Raw genomic sequence first — 20,805 nt, 5'->3', positions numbered from 1 at the left:
TAGGGCATGCTACTGCATTTCCAAGAAAAAAATCACTAGAAATGAGCAAAACATTGTCATATAGCATAAAATTTCTCCTCAGAACCAGCTGAGACATCTCAGCTGACTTTTTTTCAAACACAAACAATAATCAATGGGCATGTTCCACTGAAAATGTCAGGTGAAGATAATGAAGTCTGGCAAAGCTGTAAGCAAAAACAGTTGTTTAATGAAATTTCCTGTAAACTTTTTAATGGGCTAAGGGCAACACTAGAAATAAAAAAGTTCTCCTACACTTCATTCTCAGAGTGGGTTTCTGCTACTGTTTCCCTCTAAGTGTGAATTTCACCCAAATGCAACTACTATCTTCAAAGTCTGTTTTAACTATCTTTAGAATGTTTTTCCTTAATCATCATCTGTTATCTTTACTGTGGTAAATCACCAAGTCAAAGTAAATTTTAGTTGCAAAAAGAATAGATGTTGAGCCTGATATCAAGAACTGGATCCTTGTTTGACAGCCAGTAATAACATAATACTTATTGTCCTAAAGCACACATATTTATAGATATGCCTGACTACATAGAAAAAAGTGTTCTAGAACATACTTGGAGCATCAAATAGTCTGTTGGTCTTCTCCAAGGGGTGTGAGACAAAAGCCATGATGAAACAGTTGATAACCAGCCAACAGTCACAAGAAATCTAGTCAATCTGAAGAAGAACAAAAAAGCAAAAGAAAGTTAAACTATTTGTATACTTTCTCACTGCAAACAGTAAGGGAGACAGAGCAAAGCTAGTTAGTCACTTGACAGCATAATTTTATTGTTGATTTCTTGTTACACAAGGCATTTTTCTGTTCAGAAAACTACAGTCAGGAAACCAGATCAGAAACATGCCAGTATATACCTCATTTCAAGAGGACACTTGGGAGGACACTTTCAAACTAAGCCTCCTGGTCTTGGAATGACTTGTGATTTAGATATGTTGAATATTGCCACCTTTGTTTTTCTACGAAAAATTAATTGTGAACCTCTGAGGTGCAGCAGATGGCATTGCCCCCCAACAGCCTAATTAACTCCTTCTGCATCATCTACTTGTCTCCTCCCATTTTAAAAGGAGAATTGGATCTGGTATTTTTCTCTCCATTATATTTTACTTTAGGGAGTGAAGAATCCTGTGATTCTAGGACTGAAAGCATAGCTAGTATCCCACATCTAGTTAAACATAATAGGTCTTGGGAGGACACATGCTTAAAATAAGCAAAAGAAGATGCCTTTTTACACAGCCAGGAGCCTCCCTGTGGAACGAGCTGCCACGGGACATTGTGGATGTTGTAGCAGAAGGAAACATCCATCAGTGATTACTGAGTAGGAAAACTGTTATCAGGCTCAGGCATTTCCTAAGAGCAGTCAGTGGCTGGAAGGAGCCCTGAGGGAGCACAGCACTTGCTTCTCCACTCAGCTTTCCTGCCTTCACCTACAGCCAGTATTAATAGGGACAGGCTGGACTACTAGAGGGTTACTAAATGTATAGAGACCACAGGAAGGCCTCAAACTGCCTATACCTGGGGAATAACAGGAGCTCTATCACATATGCTCACCCTCTGCTGCTACTCCTAGGCCTGTGTTTATGGCTACTTTTCCTACAACAGGTTCCCATCTCAGAGACAGCTCTTCTACAGGAAAAAAAAAAAAAAGTCTAAGACTTTACCTGCGAACAGTGAACTAAAGAGAAAAACTTGGGAAAACAAATGCAAGAGAATATGGAAGTGGAAATAACAAAGCAGGGGAGAGTCACAGGACTAAAAATGTAGAAAATAGGGATTCACAGGAGGACATCAAGCTGAGCATCTCTAATAGCACTGTGGGCACTTGGACTGTATGCAAAGATGGGGGGGGGGGAGGGGCCTGCCCAGCAGTGGCCCACCCAGTGATGGGTCAGGATGAGAAAACCGAAATCAGTCCACAGGCACTGGCATTCCCCTTCAAGCTGCCTCCTCTAAGAGCTGCTGATGACAGGTTCACCCAAGGCAAGAATGTCACTGACTAGAAAATCCTTTTATCTGGTGGGGCCTTGGAAGGGGAGGATATACAATTTACAGGCTATTGGATAGATGGCCCCTTGGTCCGATCCCACAAAACAGTTCTTACAATCTCATGAACATGCTGTCCTCATTTGGAATCACACAACTGTTTTCCTCCTCAGTTTGCCCCATCTTCCATGATAAGGCCTATGGTGTATGTATTTGCAGCACAGAACAGAGTCTAGGTGCAACCAAGTCGCTCCCATCACACATCCTTGCACAGCTGTAGCTCATGTCTTGTGGACAAGGGTGCTGACGGAGATCTCATTACGTACAATCCCCGTGTGAGCATTAAGCCACTGCTTACATATTTCTAGGAAAAAGAAATAGAGGCAAATACTGCAATACCATTATTCAGCTTCCCCACAGTGGTCCTGAATGCTGCTGAAAGGAACTCCACGTGCAGCCATGCAAGTATAAAACCTTTCATGAAACCAGGCAAGCACTAAATCTACACTATTCTAACACGTATGTGGAATGAGCAGCAACTGAAACCACTAATGGTGACATTGTTTGCAGCTGAATTATCAAGCCACTATCAAGCTTTAACAAGATGATTTTTAAATAGGCTATGCCCAGCAAAAAAGCACAATTTCAGAAGCAGAGAAATGCTAATGGAAACATAACAGCACATTACTGCTTTATAACTCAAATGTTACATAGTAAAATGAAAGGATAAGAAAAATATAATTCAAGAAGAAAATGGTGACCATGCTTCAGATAGAAGACACAGTTATGCATATGTATGAGTGCTCTTTCTTTCTCCCTATGCTTTCAGTACACAGCTAATCTTTTCATCTGCCTGGTGTATTTATAGAGTTCTGCAGAAAGATTCAGAAAATGTTACAAAAAAAGCCAAAACATTACAAAAATTACAAAATCACATACACATTTGTAGTCTTGTCTCTCTAAATTTCACATTAAAACACACAGGGTTTAGTTGCTAACTGAAATACAAACTATGCTAAAATCTTCTAATCTGTACTTAACCTGCTGTGAAGAATAAGGCTAGACAAAAGGTTTTTTCACCCATGTTAGGAAAACATTCTGGCAGATGCTTCTTCAAGAAAACCTTCATTGTGCCCATGCTTTAAAGGGCAGAGAGGACTGTGTCAAGGTTCTGTTTTATGAGAACAGAATGAAAATAAAATACCAAATAGCGCTCACCAAGGGAGTACCATCCATCTTGTTATGCATGTACAGAGAATCTAGTGGAAAAAAATTGCACATGAATATATCATTAAAAACTGTATCATGATATATATGCATAGGAAGTGTAATTAAGGTTGCACAGGCACCATTCTTCTCTGACTTTTGAGGACCTCATCACACAGTCTGACTAACACCTTTTACCATAGTTTTTAGTGAGGGGTTGGAAGCAATAGGGGTGAAAACAATCTAATCATGAACTAATTACTGCTTTATTTTCTAAAACTGCATAGGCACAAAAAGAAATTGCTCCTGAAGGCCTAAAGAAGTAGGAGTGACCAAAGGGGGAGGGGCAGTGGGGGAAATCTCAGCTGCTCTAAATAAGGTCCATTACATTTCCTAATGACAAAGGCTAAGTGTAAACAAGTCTCCTAAAAGTCAATAAGAAAAAGCTAGATTTCTCAAGTTATTTAAGAAAGCTAAACAAGGCTGCACAGCCTCCCAGCCTATGCAGCAGAGACACAAAGCACAGGCAGACAGGAAGAGATGCATGACCCATTCCCATCTCTGCCATTTGTATTATTTCAGTGCCAATGTAGTTCATTTACCTAGCAACAATAGTCTTCAAAGTGCTGCATAAACATTTATCTTTCCAGTATCACCTCCCCTTCTTCCTTGTCTGCAAGGGGGTAAAAAAAAGTGAGATCCTTTCTAACAAATGAAGAAAAGAACAAACAGGAAAAAAGAACAAAAGCTTTTCAGTGATCTGGCCATGGCCACAGAAGAAGCGTCCAACAAGAGTGGGATGAAAGCCCGGTTATATCCCACTGCGATGCAGAAGCTGTTGAGGAACGCTTTGCTCAGCAGCACATCCCTGCAGCCCCTACACCCACAGATCCGGAGGTAGGCTGGGCGGCAAATGCATCTTAATGTCAATCAAGAGAAGGCCCGGCCTGTGAAAGAAAACAAGCTGCAGCCTTGCTAGGACATGCTGGATCTTAATTCACGCTCCTCTAAAATTTACGCGAAACATGACGCTGACCAGTGGCAGCGGATCAGAAATTATATATGGGGCGTCTAATACCTGCTGCCCTACGTGCCAAGGGTGTGATTGCACGCAGTCTCTTGCATCGCTTTGCCGGCAGCCCCGGGTCCAGGAGCCCGGTACGCCTTTCCGGGGGCAGAGCCGAGCTGTGCCCCCCGGCCCCGGCCCGACACCCCCCGCCAGCACCGCCCGGCTGCCTCGGAAGGGGCTGGGGGGGATCTGGGGACCCGGGGGCGGTCATGGGAGCCGCTCGGCACGGCGGGTGGCAGCGGCGGCGCCGCCAAAGGGAGCGAGGAAACGCCGCTGCGGCGGTAGCTACCGCCGGCTCCCTCCCGCTCTGCTCGCCGCCCGCTGCCGCTGGCCTGGCGGGGCGGAGAGGAAAAGCAGAATTACATTAACGAGACAGATGCCAAGGCGGGCGGGCTGCCTGCTGGGCGTGCCGGGTGCCGCGGCGGGGGGCGAGCCCAGCCAAGACGCATCATGGCAGCATGGCAGCGCAGCCTTGGTGGCCCCCCCGCCCCCGGGCAACCGAGCCCCCCAGGGCCGAGCCGAGCTGAGCCCAGCCCAGCCCAGCCCAGCCCAGCCGCTTCCCCGGTGCCAGCAGGGCGGCGGGGAGCGGCACCGCGGCCCTTCACCCGCGCTGGCCAAGGGCCCGGGGGTGCGTGGGGACAAGCAGCCGCTCCGCTCCGCCCCGGCTGCCTTCCCAGCCTTCCCTGCCCCCTCCCCGCCTGCCCCCTGCCCCCACTCCGGCTCCCTGCCCGCGCCCTCCCTGCCTGCCCATCCCCCACCCCGCCGACCCGCCCTGGCCGGGACGCCCCCGCCCCGGGGAGCGCCACCGCCTCCAGCACCACGGAGAGCGCCCGGGCACCCGCCCCGCCCCGCCGGGGCCGCGCCCAGCCCTGCAGGGCCGAGCCGAGCCGGGCCGGGCCGGGCCAGCCCCCGCCGCGGCACGCACCCGCCTGAGCGGGGGCAGCGCCGGGGGCCGGGTGGTGTCTCCTGGTTAGGGCGCGGCTCCCCGGCCCCGTGAGGTGTCCCTTGTCCCTGCGCTCTTACACGCGCGGCACTCGGTGGTTTCTCACCATTCCCGTTCAGGAATAAGCTCCTCTCCCTGCAGGCGTCCCGGCACAACGACACCTCTGTCTCCCGCTCACCCCACCCCACACGCAGCCACACAGCTGAAGGCCCACAAGTGTTTCACCCCAAAAGGCTACAGGGCCCCCGGCGCCGCCTTCCTTCTCTCCGGGCGAGCTGGGCCTTCCAGGAAGGCAGCTCCCCGCTGCATCCCAGCAGCCCTGCCTCATGCCCTCCCGACGAGCCCAAGGAGCCATCCCGCATCACCGTGCGGCAGCTCACATGCTGGAGAACCACGCGAGCCTCTCGGCTGTGTGCTTCGGGGATGTTTCTCCCCAAACTCACTTCCATGCTTTACTAGTCTCATCTGAAGGAAAAAACAAAGCAAAACAAAACAAACAAAAAACCCACAAACAAACAAAAAACCCCAACACAACTAGGTCCTCCAATTCAGAAATGATCAGTGACTCAGAAGAGAAAGCTGGCCTCAGACTCATGCATTGGGCCCTGCTTTACTCAAAGATGCTGTTCGCTTACCTCGCAGAAGCTTGAAAAGCATAATCCTGTGTTACCTGTGCTAGAGAAGCACACACAGAAGAAAAGCATCACAGTTAGTGATGGCACACTGCATGGACTGTGCAAATGGCAGTGCTGAAGGAAGGAGAACAGTGCCAATGCCCTGCCTGCTCTGGGAGAGAGAAGACAGCTCCACCTCTGCCTGCTCCCCTACTTTTCTCACCCACCCATACACACCATGGAACAATTCCACAAATGTCTTCCAGATTCCAAGCTGAACATTTGCCCTATTCCCAGTCTGTCTGCAAACAGTGTGGGAGTCTGTTATCACCGTAAGCTTTTGACAATAAGGCTGGTTCCCCCCTGGGAGAGGCACACAAGCTCCAGCTGGACAGTGTAAGGATGAGAAAGTAAAGATGGAGTGTCCTCCTCTTTGTACCACCATCTTGGATACCATCTCCTCTAGGCCACCAACTGCTTCCAGCCCTAGCAGATGTGCAAACAGGTCCCTTCAATGCCATGTTTCTAGCAAAAACTTCGGTTAACCACCCACATTTGTTCAGTGGCTGATGATCATGTCACTGGCTTTCCTCTTGCTGGGGATAGAGAATCCTTAAAATCAATGTAGAGAGAATCTTTAGAATGCATCCATCCCCTTTCATGTAATAATCCCATCAGGTGCCATTCTACACACTTTATCAAGTGAACCAAGCTCACAGCTTCCCAGTGGCTCTCATTATAGTCCATCAGGGAAATGGCTGTCCACTTCTTTTCACATTCGTCCTGGTTTTGCCTTTCCAGAGCCCTTCAAGAGTGTGAGCAGGTCCTGTTGCCATTCCCCAAGTTTTAGGGGAGTTCAAGTTTCCAGGGTTGAGTCTGGGGATGCTAACACTGAAATGCAGAAACATTGAGTAGAAAACAATTGTATGTGGTATCTGTATACCTTTGTAGGAATTGGGATGCTGAGGTAAAAATAATATGAGCAGCTGGTTTACTGAAATGGTACAGAAAATCCCCTGCATTGGGAGGTGGGTGTGTCCTTTGTTTTTTTTTTTTGGTCATATCTTTGGGATAAAATGTGTTAAAATGAATCTGTGCATGTTTTACAGGTAGCAACAGCAGAGCCTTCAACACCAATAGGCTTTTTTCATGTAAGACATAAAACATTTGACATGGAATGTACTATTAAAGCCAGACCAAGGGGGGAAAGGTATTCAAGGACTGATTTCCATTTCAAACTGCATTCTGGCACTTTGTACTCCAGCACCATTGGTGGATCAATATTTAATGCCCGGAGATTCTGGCTCTGCAGGAGTCATGTCAGGGGACCTCTAGAGCCAATCTGCTTGGGTAGAGGAGCGATAATTATTCATGGGCTCCTGCCTCTTGCTCCTTCTCTCGCACAGCCCCACTCTGCTGACTCAGTGCCTTATTCAGTCTTCTCTCCCTCTCTCCACTGCTGTAGCTGGACCCCTTTGCCTTCACCGCCTCTGAGAGCCTGCACATCCCACCATGGCTAAAACAGCAATGGGTAAGAAACCGCATCTCTTTTTCTTCAGCCACTACCAAGGCCACTATTTCCTAGGACCGCTGCCTACACTGGGTGATCTTCTCAGTGTGCCTGAATTTTGGAAAAAAATCAAGACAACGCTAAACATATTTTTAATTTCTTGGATTAGAAAAAAAGGGAGGGGGTGCGGGATCCCGGGGCTTTTTTAACGTCCCGAGATCAGATTAATTATTTGCTGGGGGGGGGGGTGGGCGTGGGGGTTGTCGGCACATAAGCACAGCCTAATTTTGAAACGGCTTTCATTATTTTAAATATGAATATATAGATTGCGGCATTTAAAAGGGAGAAGAAAAGAAAAAAGAAAAAAGAAAAAAAAAAAAAAAGGATACGAATTTTGGAAAGTTACCCCTGCTATCACACGCCTCCTGCCGCTCCCGTAGCCCCCGTTGGCCGGGGCCAGCGCTCCCCGCTGCTTCTGAAACGAGCCGCGACCCGCGGGGGGGTGAGGGGGGAGAAGAGGCGAGGGAGACGGGGAGGCACCACCTAGGGAGACCCGGCACCGGGGGGGTCAGGCCGGCACCGGGGCCGCGGTGCCGGCGAGGGGGCTGCGGCGGGGCGGGCACCTGCGGCGGCGCGCACTGCGGGCCGGCCGCGCCCAGCCGGCGCAAGGGGCTGCGGGGGGGCCGCAAGGAGCCGCCGCTTGCCCGCTGCCCGCACCTGCAGTCCGCCGGGGGGGCGGCTGAAGTAGGTCACCGCACCGCGCATAGCTGGTGTTTTCCACCAGTTCCCACTGGTTTTCGCTCCCCGGGGGCAGCTTGCAGGGCTGCTGTTACCGTGCGTTTTTCAGATCAAGCCAAGCATCCTCCCACCCCCCGCGGCCCCCCCACCCCGCTTCCCCGGGCAGCAGCCGCACCCTACGCCCCGCCGCCGCGGCTCGCCGCCCCCCCCTGGGCCCCGGGGAGCGGCCGGGCGGGGCGGGGCGGGGCGGGGCGGGGGCGCTGCGCGGTACCCGCCGCAGCCGCGGCCCCGGGGAGCCCCGCGCCCGCGGGTCCCTTGTCCTGGCGCCGGCGGCCGGCGCGACGGGCGGCAGCAGCCCGGCCCCGGCCCCTTTGTTCGAGGGAGGCTGGCGGGGTGGGTGGGGGAGCGGAAAATCGCACTGGAAGGGTGTGGGAGGGAGAGAAGGAGAACAGCCGTGGTGTCAGGCTGCTGAAAGCATCCAGACCATATTGCTCCTTGATTTTTCTTTTTTTTTAATTTTCTTTCTTTTTTTTTTTTTTGGGGGGGGGGGGCGAGAGTGAGGCAGGTTCTATGCTTGATGCATTCAAATTCTAGTTTACACAATCATTCACCATTAAAGTCACGCACACACAAATCCCACAAAATAAGGATGGAGAGCTCCGACACAATTATTACGCGCCCCCCAGAAGCAAATCCCATTCTGATTCCCATTCCGTGCGGACTCTGTTACCGCTCCTAATCACGTTACACAAAGTTACACCAAATTCTCCCGGCACTGGCTGTAACTGCTGCTGCTTTATACATTTATTTCCATGAATGCTGATGTTCCACTCCTGAGGAATAATCGGCATGGATTGCAAGCGTTTTAACCTGGCCATGGCACCCCTGGGAAGGAGGCATGAGGCAGCTGTAGACGCAAATAGAGGAGGGAGACAAGGGTTGTGGGAGCCTGGCCAGCCCTGCAGTGCCGAGCACGCCGTCCCCTCCCCACTGCAGCAATCTGGTAATCAGTATTGATAATTTGTAGTCAGTCGGAGACTTATCGCTGCAGAAGGCTCTGGTAGGAATTCTGTCACTAGGGAAGTAAAGGGCTCATCGGCCTACAGTTAATGATCTCGCAGCACATAAATATAAAGGTTTCTGCAGCCAGAGAGATGCCTGGAATCGTTAGGTTTGCCCAGAGACAAACTGGCTGTGTCACACCAGTTTGCCTATTAATACCTGATTAACAAGCTACATACACGAACCATAAAAAGCAATGTAACTACCTGGCTGGGGGTTCTAAAAATACTAGTTACAATGGCATTCAATTAAAAAATGGAAAATATATTATTAAAAGTGTCTTCCCTCCTTAAACTCACAGAGGCTGAGGATCCTTTTCACCATTTCTTTCGACTTTATTCTTCCTTGTTATATTTATTTGTAGAGAAAATTGGGATCTACACAGCCTATTAGAATAAGCCACTTTATTTCAAGAGTTTCTTCAAGGCAACAAATTTTAATTTCATACGGAAAAACAGATGCGTTCTCAGTCACACACATTTCCAGTTAGTGCTAAGCTGCATTTGTTTTGTACTCAAGCTTAACCCAATAGACCACTGAAAGGACCACAGTGCCTGATTTTTTTCCCCTGTTGAGCACCGTATTTTGCAAAGTGGCAATAAAAGCCGGATCCTGCTGCCACTGAAGCCAACAGAACATTTCTAATCAGCTTAAGCTGGCCCACTGTTATGTTTCTGGCCCTGGTCCAGCAAGGCACTTAGCAGGTGTCTTTGAGTTTGAGCATGTGAATAGTCCTACTGGCTTTGGACAGTGTTCTTCACATAACTCAGGTTAGGCAGATGCTAAATACCTTGCTAAATCTGTGTGTATATTCTGCCATAGAAGGCAAAATTAAGCCTCATTTTCTCCTAGGCTTTGTTAAATAAAAGGTTTTCAAGGAAAGCTCCTTTGGTTTACACAGGAATTTCAACAGCTACAAGAACTTCTGGAGCTCAGGACACTCTGGATGTTCATGAAGTTCTTTCTATTTAGTTTACATAGCATATGAATGATGTGTACCAGGCACACACACACACACCCCCCTATTATCTATATTTGTGCATCTTATTTTAAAATTTCATATGACATGACTGTACAGAAATTCTGGAGGCTTTTAAATCGCACCCTCCCCTTGATGCCATCTTCCAAATGAAATCTGGATTGTCTGGATGGACTCCTTCATATCTTAATGCCCCCTGCCATACAGGATGTATGTTACATAAATCAGCAGCTTTTGCAGGTGGGGTCACTACAGACCTGATAGGCCATGGACCTGGTTGGATAAACTTTTAATTTAAATAATATTTATTATGAAAACATCTTCAGACAATTATCATACAGAAAGTCTAAGTCCCAATTACAGCTCTTATTTTATAGGAAGCTGTTTAACAGAAATACATGGGATATGTGTTAATAATGTGTTAAAAGGATTTTAATTCAGACTCCTTTTGAGATAGTCATGACTTCTGTGAGCTGATAAATGGCTGCGATTATGAGGGTATGGGGAATTCAGGCAGCCCCATGCTGCCTTCTTTGCATATCTCAGTAAGACTGATTAAACTGTTGTGAAAGTACTTCAGAGTTGTTCTGCTTTGTCATTTGCATATTAGTTACAAGCTCAGACCTCCATACTTAGCTTGATGGATGTTATGTCACTGCTAAACCTGTCTATTAACAGAGTACTACATTACTGGCTTATCTGGTATGTAAACATACACATGAAGTCATAAGTAAGTGTATGATTGTTGAGTTTAACTGGTTCAATTATTTTACTAACTAGACTTTTTTACTGCAAAGGGGTAAGCAATCTGCCTCTGATCTGCCAGTGCACTTAAACACTTGATTGATCTTCAACAACTGCACATGAGTAGTCATCTGGACATCAATGGCAGCAACAAGCTTCAGGTTAAACAACATATGGCTAAGTACCAGGCTGAACTTGGTCTGAACATGCTCCTTTCCATACTATGCAGTTTTTAGCAGAAGGTTTTAACATTTCCCTTTTATAAATAAATACAATTATTTCACTTTTATAAATAAATGAACACAAGCCAGTACTGAATTGTTTTCAACTGTCAGAAGATTATGTATCTGAATAGACAAATAGGAAATTACTTTAAGATGAGAATGAATGCAGACATTCAGAAAAGTTTATTGTCTTATAATGTTAGCAGAAATGTGATTTGACTGAGACACCGTTGTTCCAAATTTTGTCAAGATCTAACATTCCAATTAGTTTATTTTTCTGACAATTTTGATTACTAAGCTAATATAAAGTCGCTGGCAAGTACAGTTCACTGGAGAAATAAAGACTAGCACCTTTTCACATTCTTTTCCTGGTTTTAGAGTAGAGTACTCTTCCTGCTATTGAGAAATGAGGCGGTAATAATTTTTAAAACAGTCCCTATGGCTAAGAATTTATATTGCCTCATAGCAGTTCCTTACTTATCCTGTGAAGTGTACAGGCGGGAGGATGGAGCGTCATCTATTCCATCATCTTGTGGAAGAGATCCCATAATATGCTGAGGAAATAAAAACAAACTTCAGCAGCTTGAACACTTCCAAAATGTTCTCTCACACCCACCTCCATCATCTCTTTGTCCCAATACAAGGTCTATTTATACTAAAGGCTTCCCTGTTTAATAATGTATTCCAGTAATTCATTCATATTGATTTTGTCAATTTTAATTTCCTTCAATTAATTAATGAAGCCTGGATTTTTTAAAAATTTCTTTTGTATTTATACTACAGTAGTACATTTCTCTAGATCACATTTTGCGCAGCTATTTTTTACTATAAATACATGTGTAATGTAACCTCATGGTTATATTTTTTTCTCAGGAGACATTTATATTCATTTCTTTAGAAAAGAATTCTCCATTTTCAAATTAATAGCATTAATTTTTTAAAAAACTCATTACAGAAGAGAGATGGACACTCATATCCAGCAGTATATTTAGATAGCATTTTAGCCTTCAAAGACTATACAAAATTAACTAATTAATTCTCCTAAAAGCCTTCTGTGACAAGTAGACATTACTGTATAGTCTGAAACACAGACATCAGAGGGTTCCCACAACAGGTAGGTCTGGGCAATGCTTCACCTGTGCAGCATTTTCATGTAGGTCTAATTTAACTACCTTATTAGTGCATAGTCAAAAGGAACAAGAGAGGTTCTGCACTCCTGAAAAATATCAAGCCCTAGGTGTCTTCAAGTAGGCACCCTAAAATGGTGTCACTTCAAATGATTGACATAGTTGGAAAATTAACTCACTAAAAGCTTGCCACTAAAAGTGGCAAGAAAGCCACTGTTCAAACGTAAGGGACTGAGGGTGGCTCCTAGCCCTGTGACCAGTGGGCAACAACGTAGCTGGAAGTGATGTCCTCCAACAAGTCTCCTCACAGAGTGTGCTCCCCCCAGGCTGTATATATGTTGAGTACCTTTACCTTTCAACTTGTGAGGCTTCAAAGCCCTTTTCCTGGCACCCTCACTAGTACTGCCCAGTGCTTTAAGAAGGAGCAAATGTTACATCGTGAACCAGCAGTGCTTGCCTAATTCTCAGTAACTACCTTCAAAAATCCAATGTTAGTTCTCCATGCAAGTCACCTTTATAAACAAAAAGTGTTGCTGTCATTAGGTGGCTAGTAGAGAACGTGTCTTCTTCAGCAGTATCCATAAAATGGATGGTAGATGGGTCAACTTTGCAAATGAGTCTTGCTTCATTGGAGCCAGCCGAGTTCAGCCACTAGCCTCAACACTATCAGCTGATCCTTAGCCCATGGGGACACAGACATTGGTAGCTGATTTGGAGGTACAGCTGGTATTCACGGTTCTTGCTAGGCTACACACCTCCTGCTATGAATAATGTGGATGCAGTCTGAGTTGTTGGTTTCCATTCAGTTTAAAAATACTTACTCTTGATCCCACTTGGAGATGTGAGTTCCCCTGTGAACACCAGCCAGCAATTCTACCTGGGACACATACCTCAATCCTGCGAGGTGCTGAGCACCCATGACTGCCGTGCAGGCAGTATCTGTTGCTCTGGTTGCTCAGCACTTTTCAAAACCAGAAAAAACTGCTTTGGAGACCTCAATCTGCACAGACCTGCATCCTCAGTCAAAAGAAAATGGACTAATGTAGAAATGCTGGCTCCTGGGAACAAAATATTCAAGACATTGTGTATCTAAGCAATACCAGCATACAAAGCTGCTCTGTAATTATTTCATTTTCTTTTGCATTTATTATGTTTTTCTTTTTCCTGTCTGCTAATACAGAATTTAACAAATGAAGTGAATTTAAGCTCTTTCTGCCAAGATGTGCAGTTTTAAACTGATGCACAGCATCTACACAAAACTTTAGTCTTTGATGAATACATTTAGAAATGTTATTTTTTTGAAGGTATAGCTGTCTAATCCAGGAAGGTCATAAATAAATTATAATTTATGCACTCATTCTAATACACAAAACCCATCAATGTTGTAGCAGTTATTGTGTGGAGAAACTGTGATCCTTCATGCACACAATCACAAAACAGGATTGCTGGGGTTTGGTGGGGTTTTTTCCACCAGTTTTGCCCAAGCAGGTCTTTAGTTTAGGGAGGTGACCGAGGACAGAGTCAGTAAAGCTCTGAGTCACCTGTGGCTTATGGTTGAACAGCACATTGATGAGGTCTACCCAGAGTAAATGTACTCACCACTCACTGACCCAGAGAGAAATGCAGGGGGGAATTGTGGGACTTCAACTATCCCTTGGGCGCTTCATCCATGCCTGCAGAGAAGCCCTGCTTCGATCTTCTCCATCATGGTGGGAGGAAAAAGAGGTGCCAATGGGTGCACTCCTGGCCTTCAGTCAAACAGCTGGTGGTTAGCGTCCGAGTGTGGTGCTGGATTGTCTCTGCTTGTCCTGCCTCTGCAGAGAACATCAGAGCCACCAAGCTGTGGCCTCTTTCCACCCTCCTATAGGAAGAACGTCATGGTGGAGTGAGGACAAGAGAGCACACAAGAGGAAGGATGACCTCCTCCTAGTAACTGGAAACCCTGGGTGTATGGTATCATCACTGGATTTTGCATGATACAGCAAAATAGAAACAGTTTCGGGAGCAGAAAGTAAAACTTGAGTTTCTTTGGGTGGCAGTTGAGACCCTTCAGCTTGGATCCCCTCATTTCTGAAAGAGATAGAACCCAGCTCTGGCATTTCCCTGTCGAAGGGGGTCACTGTAGACAGCTGTCCCAAAGGGCAGCAGTAAGACAGCCAGCAATGTTTCCCCACACCTGCATTTTAAAAGAAAGCAGTGGCTGTTCCTGCATTTGTGAAGGACCCTGTCCTATCTATGTGTGCCACATGCTGTCAGGTAATGGGCTACACAGATTTCTTCAGAGGACAGGGTCTGGGTTTGAAGAACACCCACTTCCCAGTGTTAGAGGATTAAACATATCAAGTCTGAGGCACCCTTGCTCGTACAAAAATGTAGCACCCTATAACACACCACCAATCTGAAGAGCACAATTTGTGGTATTTATGGATTTTCATGCTCTCTCTGCAGCCATGTGGGAATTTGCAAAATCTGTATTTTGAATGTAGAAGCCTGATTTTTTCTAAATATAATTTTAGGTATATAGCTCCTTTATTGGATTTGTCCCTTAATCATTTTATGACCTGACTTTCTCTACATTAAGATGGGGGTACTCTCACATACTAACCTCAGAGTTGTGGTTCAAGGTTGTGTTCCATACTGCATGGAAATGTGTAGCAATGCTCTCACATATGAGAAGCTGCAAAAATTCATGCTCATCAGATTAGGAAACAGAGCAATTTACCTTCTAAAGCTGTATTAGCATTCCGTGCTTTTCAGGCAGTTCTCATAATCCTTAGGGAATCTTTTAGGTAAAGAAAAAGTAACAAACTGTGTATATTTTATACTACTTATTGGTGTAGAAGTCTACAAATTGAGAATTTACCTTAAACTAAAGTATACTTTATCTGAAGCTGGCTAAAGTACCCTTAGATGCTTTTTTACATTTAAATATATTCATTAGTCAGTAAGTGTCTAGGTAGCTATAAATTTTGATGTTGATACTGTCTTTGACCCTTTCTAAAGTTATTGAAAACATAAATTGTCCTTTTGGCTTAAGATTTCTGATATACACCTGTTCAAATTCATCCTCTGGTTTCCACTAGGATGATCTCCCGATGTGATTTCATTGGCAAGGCTCCCTGAAGTGTGTAATGTTATTACTGTTATTATTATTTTTTCCTTTTCAAAAGACTGTAGAGACCACAGCCAGGTTAAACGTGCAAAAAATTTTTTGCCTACATTTGTATCTAAAAGTGCAGCAAAAATTAAATTTTTGGGGTTACTAGTATTTTTGTACTGCCAATCCTTCAGTTACCTGAATGAAACTGTAAGAAACATGTGCTCCTAGGAAATCTTTTAATTCAAAATGAATGCATGAATCAAGCTGTATAATTTTTCAAAGATTTTTTTTGGAAGAGAAATTCACTTCTGTAACCCATTTTATTAGTCTTTACTAAATATCAAATTTAACTGTTTTGGTATATTTGTTTCTTACATCATTCATGTGAAAAGAAAGAGCAACCGATGTCACTCAGCATTCATGTTTATAGTCACTTGAATATACAGTCTTTGTCTCTAGGTACTGGCATTTATTCAATTTATGTATATGTAATATAAAAGACTACTTCTAAGCTAATATATTTTTGAAATTTTTAGATATTTTTTGATGCTGTCAAAACTGCAGTCAAGGAGCTTTCAATACTATAGGTTGTAGATAGGAAAGAAGCTCATGCTCACTGTGGTTTAAAAACAGAAATGTTTAATCTTTGTCAACAGAACACTTGTTCTCAAAGCAAATAGCTTCCTGCTGTGGAAACTATGATCTACCTCTAAACATTATTTTCCCAGTAAAATATAAATAATAACTTCTTAAGAAAAATAATAGTAAGATATTTATTTTAATCTGCATTGAGGATTCAAGTTATTCCATTCTGAAGTGCATTCACATTTTTTGCAGTGAAACATTAAGGGAAATATCTTACTTAGGGAATCATACTGCATTAGATTAACAGTGTAAAGAATTTTACCTTTTAGTGGTGGGAGGCCTGAAAAGCAGGTTTAAACATGACAGAAGTACTTTTAAGCGTTCTGCAGAATTGTAATTATCAGTTTGCGTAGCTTGGCAATGCTGTTCCAGAGGTCTTGGCTCTGCTGGCATCCTGATTTCTGCAAAAAGGATGTGAACGGCACTGTCAAGGGTAAAAAATTGCAATATTGAGAATAAATACTGAACCCTGGTAGAAAATTCAAGGCATTTAGAGAAGCAAATAGGAGTTATCTACAACACAAAGATTACAAATTTACATATAGTACATTTCTATGTAGATACACAGATATGATTTTCTAGATTAAAATAAAACATTAAGAAAAAGTACCCTGGAAACAGAATATTATATCAGATGGACCTTAGTCTGTCCCTGAACTGCTACTCTAATATTTTTCTAGTCTTTTAGTGTCATTTACATATTAAAGGAAAGTCTGAGCTAGCAGTCAGGAAGGTTTCTTTTCCAGATGACTCTGAACTTTCTTGTGAACAATCTGCTATCCTAATCAGAGTTTTCCATCTGCTTCTTCCCCACCACCTACTGATTTCCAGCCCCAATCTGTTTCCTTGGTACCCATCCCCTCATTTTCTCAACCCAGTCTCATTATCCAGTCAGTCATTGTGTCACCCTCATTCCTGGTCCAGTTTCAATCATCCCACCCCCTCATCTCCTGACTGACTTTACCTTCTTTTTTTTTAATTATTTATTTGTTTTTTAAATCATCTGCTCTCGGCAGTTTCTTCTATCAGGCAAATTCAGCTATTGTTCCTTCATGCAGCCCTTCTGATAATCCTTCACACTTCTGTGGGGCCAGAAGAGGAGGAATTAAGCCCACAGGATAGTTGTTTCCTCTTCTTTTTCCAGTTTCCACCATTCCTCTGGTCCACAGCAAACAGGAGGAGCAGTCCTTGAAGCATCGCTCTCAGCCCATGGGAATTAGTCATGTCCAGCACAAAGTGTCTTCAGAGAAATTGGCTGTAAAGCTTGGACATGTCTCTCCCAGCCATGGCTGAATCCTGAAATCACATACTTCAAATACTTATTCTACAGCCAGGCCTGGGCAGGTTTTTCAAATGAGGAATGATTTCCTGGCACAAAGTGATAGAGCCTTTCAGACAAATAGAGTAAGTGCTTATTTAGTTCACCCTAGTCAACTTCCCAGAAACAGTGAAATGATTTTTGCTAAAAGCTTCTCCAAAATTCACCAAGAGGCAGCCCTCCAGCCAAGAAAACTGTAGGGCAGATCATTGTAATTTAACAAAGTGATGTTCAGTGGAAGGAGGACGCCCGTATTTTCTAATGCAGTGGAAGAAATAAAAGTGGAAATAGCAATGGCTCACTGTGGTGTGTGGTCAGGCATTTAAGTGGCTAAGATATGCAAAGGCCAGGAACACCAGTCTGGCTAGAATTAGATCCTAAACCAGTGGAAACCTATGGTAGTAGACCCATGTCGATTTACAGCTGATTAACCTATTTTTCCCCCTTTTAAATCTCCTGAAGGATCAGCTTAGGAAGGAAACATTTCCTTTATTATTTTGAAAAGTCATATAAAAGCCAGATACACTAATTAAGGAGAATTTGATTATGCAGGAAAAGAGGCTTTTTTATACGGGAAAAAGAATTTGATTATACAACAAAAAAGAAAAAGCAAGCCGTTATGAGTTGACATTTGTGTAACTCCAGCTCCTGCTACTTTTAGAAGATAATGAAAAATAGGATGGGCACACCAGTCCTGGAAGTTTGATAAGTTTGTTATAAAGAACCGCCTGAACAACACAGAAGAAGTTCTGATTTGCCTTTAATGACAGACCGTTGATGCTGAGATATGCTGGTGCACAACGCACCTTTTTTATTCTAAATGAGCCAAGCACCCTCACAGCAGAGCCCCACAGAAATCAATGAAGCATCTCTGCAGGGATCAGCTCCTCATGTGGTTAATTTAGTAACAGAGTGGTGTCTCTGGGTTTATCAAGATCCTCTTCTGTGTAAGTGAAGGCCAGTACTGCAGAAAAACAGAGAAACAGATAGATATATAGATACAGAGAGGTAAATAAAGTGACAGAACAAATGAATTCTAGAAATCTTCAGTAATATTTCAGAACAGGGTAAAAATCACTAAATTGAAAAACAATGTAAAAGAAGGAAGGAGAAGAGAAAGATGAAGAACAGAGGTGGACCATGAAAGATTTAATTGGGAGCAGTCTCATTACTGGAAGTCCACATAAATTGTTATAACATAGACATTTATTCTACATCTTCAAAAATCAATGTATTTCTATCATGCAAACCTGAGCAAAGCTACTTAAAACAGAGTTCACTTTCTCTGAACAATGGTTCCTGTTCTAGTTTTATCGTAGCATCAACTGTAACAAAAATATCCCATCAGCAAATGTTCTCTTTCATCCAATTTAATAAATTCTGAATAATATACTAATTTCTTTGCACCATCAGCATGGTTTCAAAGAAGAGGCCATCATTCTTTATTTTTCTTTTCTCATTCATTTTACACATCTTCTGATTAAAGTACTCAATAATATTTATAATCTGTGCTTAACTATGATAAATTTTAACAATATGCTGCTGAGTGGTATCATTATTTTCTTAATGGAGGCAATCAAATGTTTTAATATATGCATAAAGACATGGCAGGATACAATAGCAGAAATATGAATCAGGTGATTAGTAATAATGCCTGCATAGATGGTTCAGTGAAAGATCATGCAGAAAAATCTAAAAGCCACAGAATAACATATATGTGACGAATAATGCAAAAATTTCATCTTAGAAAGCCCCCCAGAAAGCATCTATTGGATAAAACTTAAATGCACCAAAGTCAAAGAGGACTTTTTGTTTGACTTAAAACAAGGCTAGTATTTCATCTGTGAATGATCTGATTGCTAGTAAAACAGTATTAATCAGCTCAAGATCAGGACTGGCAAAAACGTCCAACTATTGTAATTAGTTTTACTGGGAGTTAGGAGAAGTTCATGACAGTTGAATGATGCAGGACATGGGCCATATCTTCTAGATGGGCTTCTAGGGGACCACTGATAAATGGCCACAGCTCAATGGGTGCTCAAGCTGAAGTTTATTGAAACATACATGCTTTGCATGTGCTTTTTCCCATAATGTCCCATTAAATAAATGTCTCAGATTTATTTTATGGTCTGGATTAGGTCCTAAGTTTGACGTATATAAAGGTTTTCAATTGTGCCAATTTCTGGTTAAAATAGGCACATTTATATCCACATACTCTATTTCCAATATGATTTTACAGTTTTGCTCAATAACAAAACTTGCAGAGACACCAGATTTGTTGTGTTACTTGAGTTAATACTCACTGATGACCAGGCTGCTATTTTGTTTGCAACGGTTCCAAGAATGGAATGATCATTTAGACTCCACAAGCTATACAAAATCTTCCCAATGAGGCAAAGCCAAAATGTAAAAGAATAATTTCAACCCTTTTTATTTGCTTTTATGTATCTTTTGTATTGCCTGTGTCTATTCTATATGGTTTATTGCTTGCTTTCCAAGCAAGCTTAAATGCTGAGAGAATTTTTACCAGATCTGAAAGGTTACTTGGAAGACTGCATTTCAGAAAGAGGCAGGATGACTGGAGAAATGGCCTATGGTGATGGCCACATCTGAAGTCCAAGAGCTGAACATCTGCAGTTTCTTCCTAGTGACAGCCCAATGAGGTGCTCTTGGAATGTGGCAAAAGGAAACCGTGAGGTTCTTTTGCAAGAGAAGAAGTAGGATGGAGGGCAGCAAGTGAATGAGTGGTTGGGGGAAGAGCCAGGAAGGGATCCTGAGGGATTTGGTTCTGTAATGTGATGGGGATGAGCTCACCAAAAGTCTGCAGCTAATGTACAAATCCTGAATGATAGCCATGGTGCAGAGGTCCAGTGAGATGGGATGGATTTTTGTTAGGACAGCAAACACTAAAAGATGTGAATAACGAAGAGGAGTACAGCTGGGGCTCTAAGTTGCTAGTAAGCCCTCCCTCCTGCAATGGCACACATAAAATTGAGCTCACTTTGGGAATCGAACTATGGAGAAACTGGTTGGAAGGACGTCTAGAAATTATCTAGCCTATCCTGTTTGAGGAGGGACCATCATCACTTTGTTTAGCCAGCTCCTGAATGGATGATCTCACAACTTCCCAAGCCACAATTTGTAGCTGTTGTTCCTTCTGTTATCTGGAAGAGTTTGGGTCTGTCATTTCACGGATCTTTCCTCCAAATAGTTGCGAGCAGCTAGTATATTGTCCCTTAGCCACCTCTTTGCCAAACTGAACAAACCTGGCTGCCTCCACCACCCCTTTACAGGCCACATGCTTCAGGTCCCTCACCTTCCTGGTAGCTCTCCACTAGACCTTCACCTGTTCCTCCATGTCCCTCTGAAATTGTGGGTCCCAAAACTGGGTGCAGTACCTCAGGTGCAGCTCCACAGCAGCTAACACTTTCAACCACTGGTGAACCCAATGTCCCCTCCTGTTGATTCGCACACGCTGCTGGTTCTGGCCTGCTTCCTTTCTCCATTTTCCCCATCTG

At 43.9% G+C, this 20,805-nt stretch overlaps 1 protein-coding gene across 1 annotated transcript in view; it reads left to right on the top strand.

Annotated features, from left to right (window-relative positions):
- Nucleotides 1–7,078: 7,078 nt before the first annotated feature.
- STMN2 (stathmin 2) overlaps nucleotides 7,079–20,805 on the top strand; it is a 41,369-nt gene continuing 27,642 nt past the window's right edge. Inside the window, exon 1 of the mRNA XM_037381953.1 lies at nucleotides 7,079–7,371. Coding sequence (XP_037237850.1) covers nucleotides 7,353–7,371 — 19 coding nt within the window. The 5' untranslated portion in view covers nucleotides 7,079–7,352. The remainder of the gene's footprint in view (nucleotides 7,372–20,805) is intronic.

This window comes from Falco rusticolus, chromosome 3 (genome assembly GCF_015220075.1).
Source record: "Falco rusticolus isolate bFalRus1 chromosome 3, bFalRus1.pri, whole genome shotgun sequence".
NCBI classification, from domain to species: Eukaryota; Metazoa; Chordata; class Aves; order Falconiformes; family Falconidae; genus Falco; species Falco rusticolus.
Note: the sequence above shows the minus strand (reverse complement) of the source record. Positions and strands in the feature narration are given on the sequence as shown.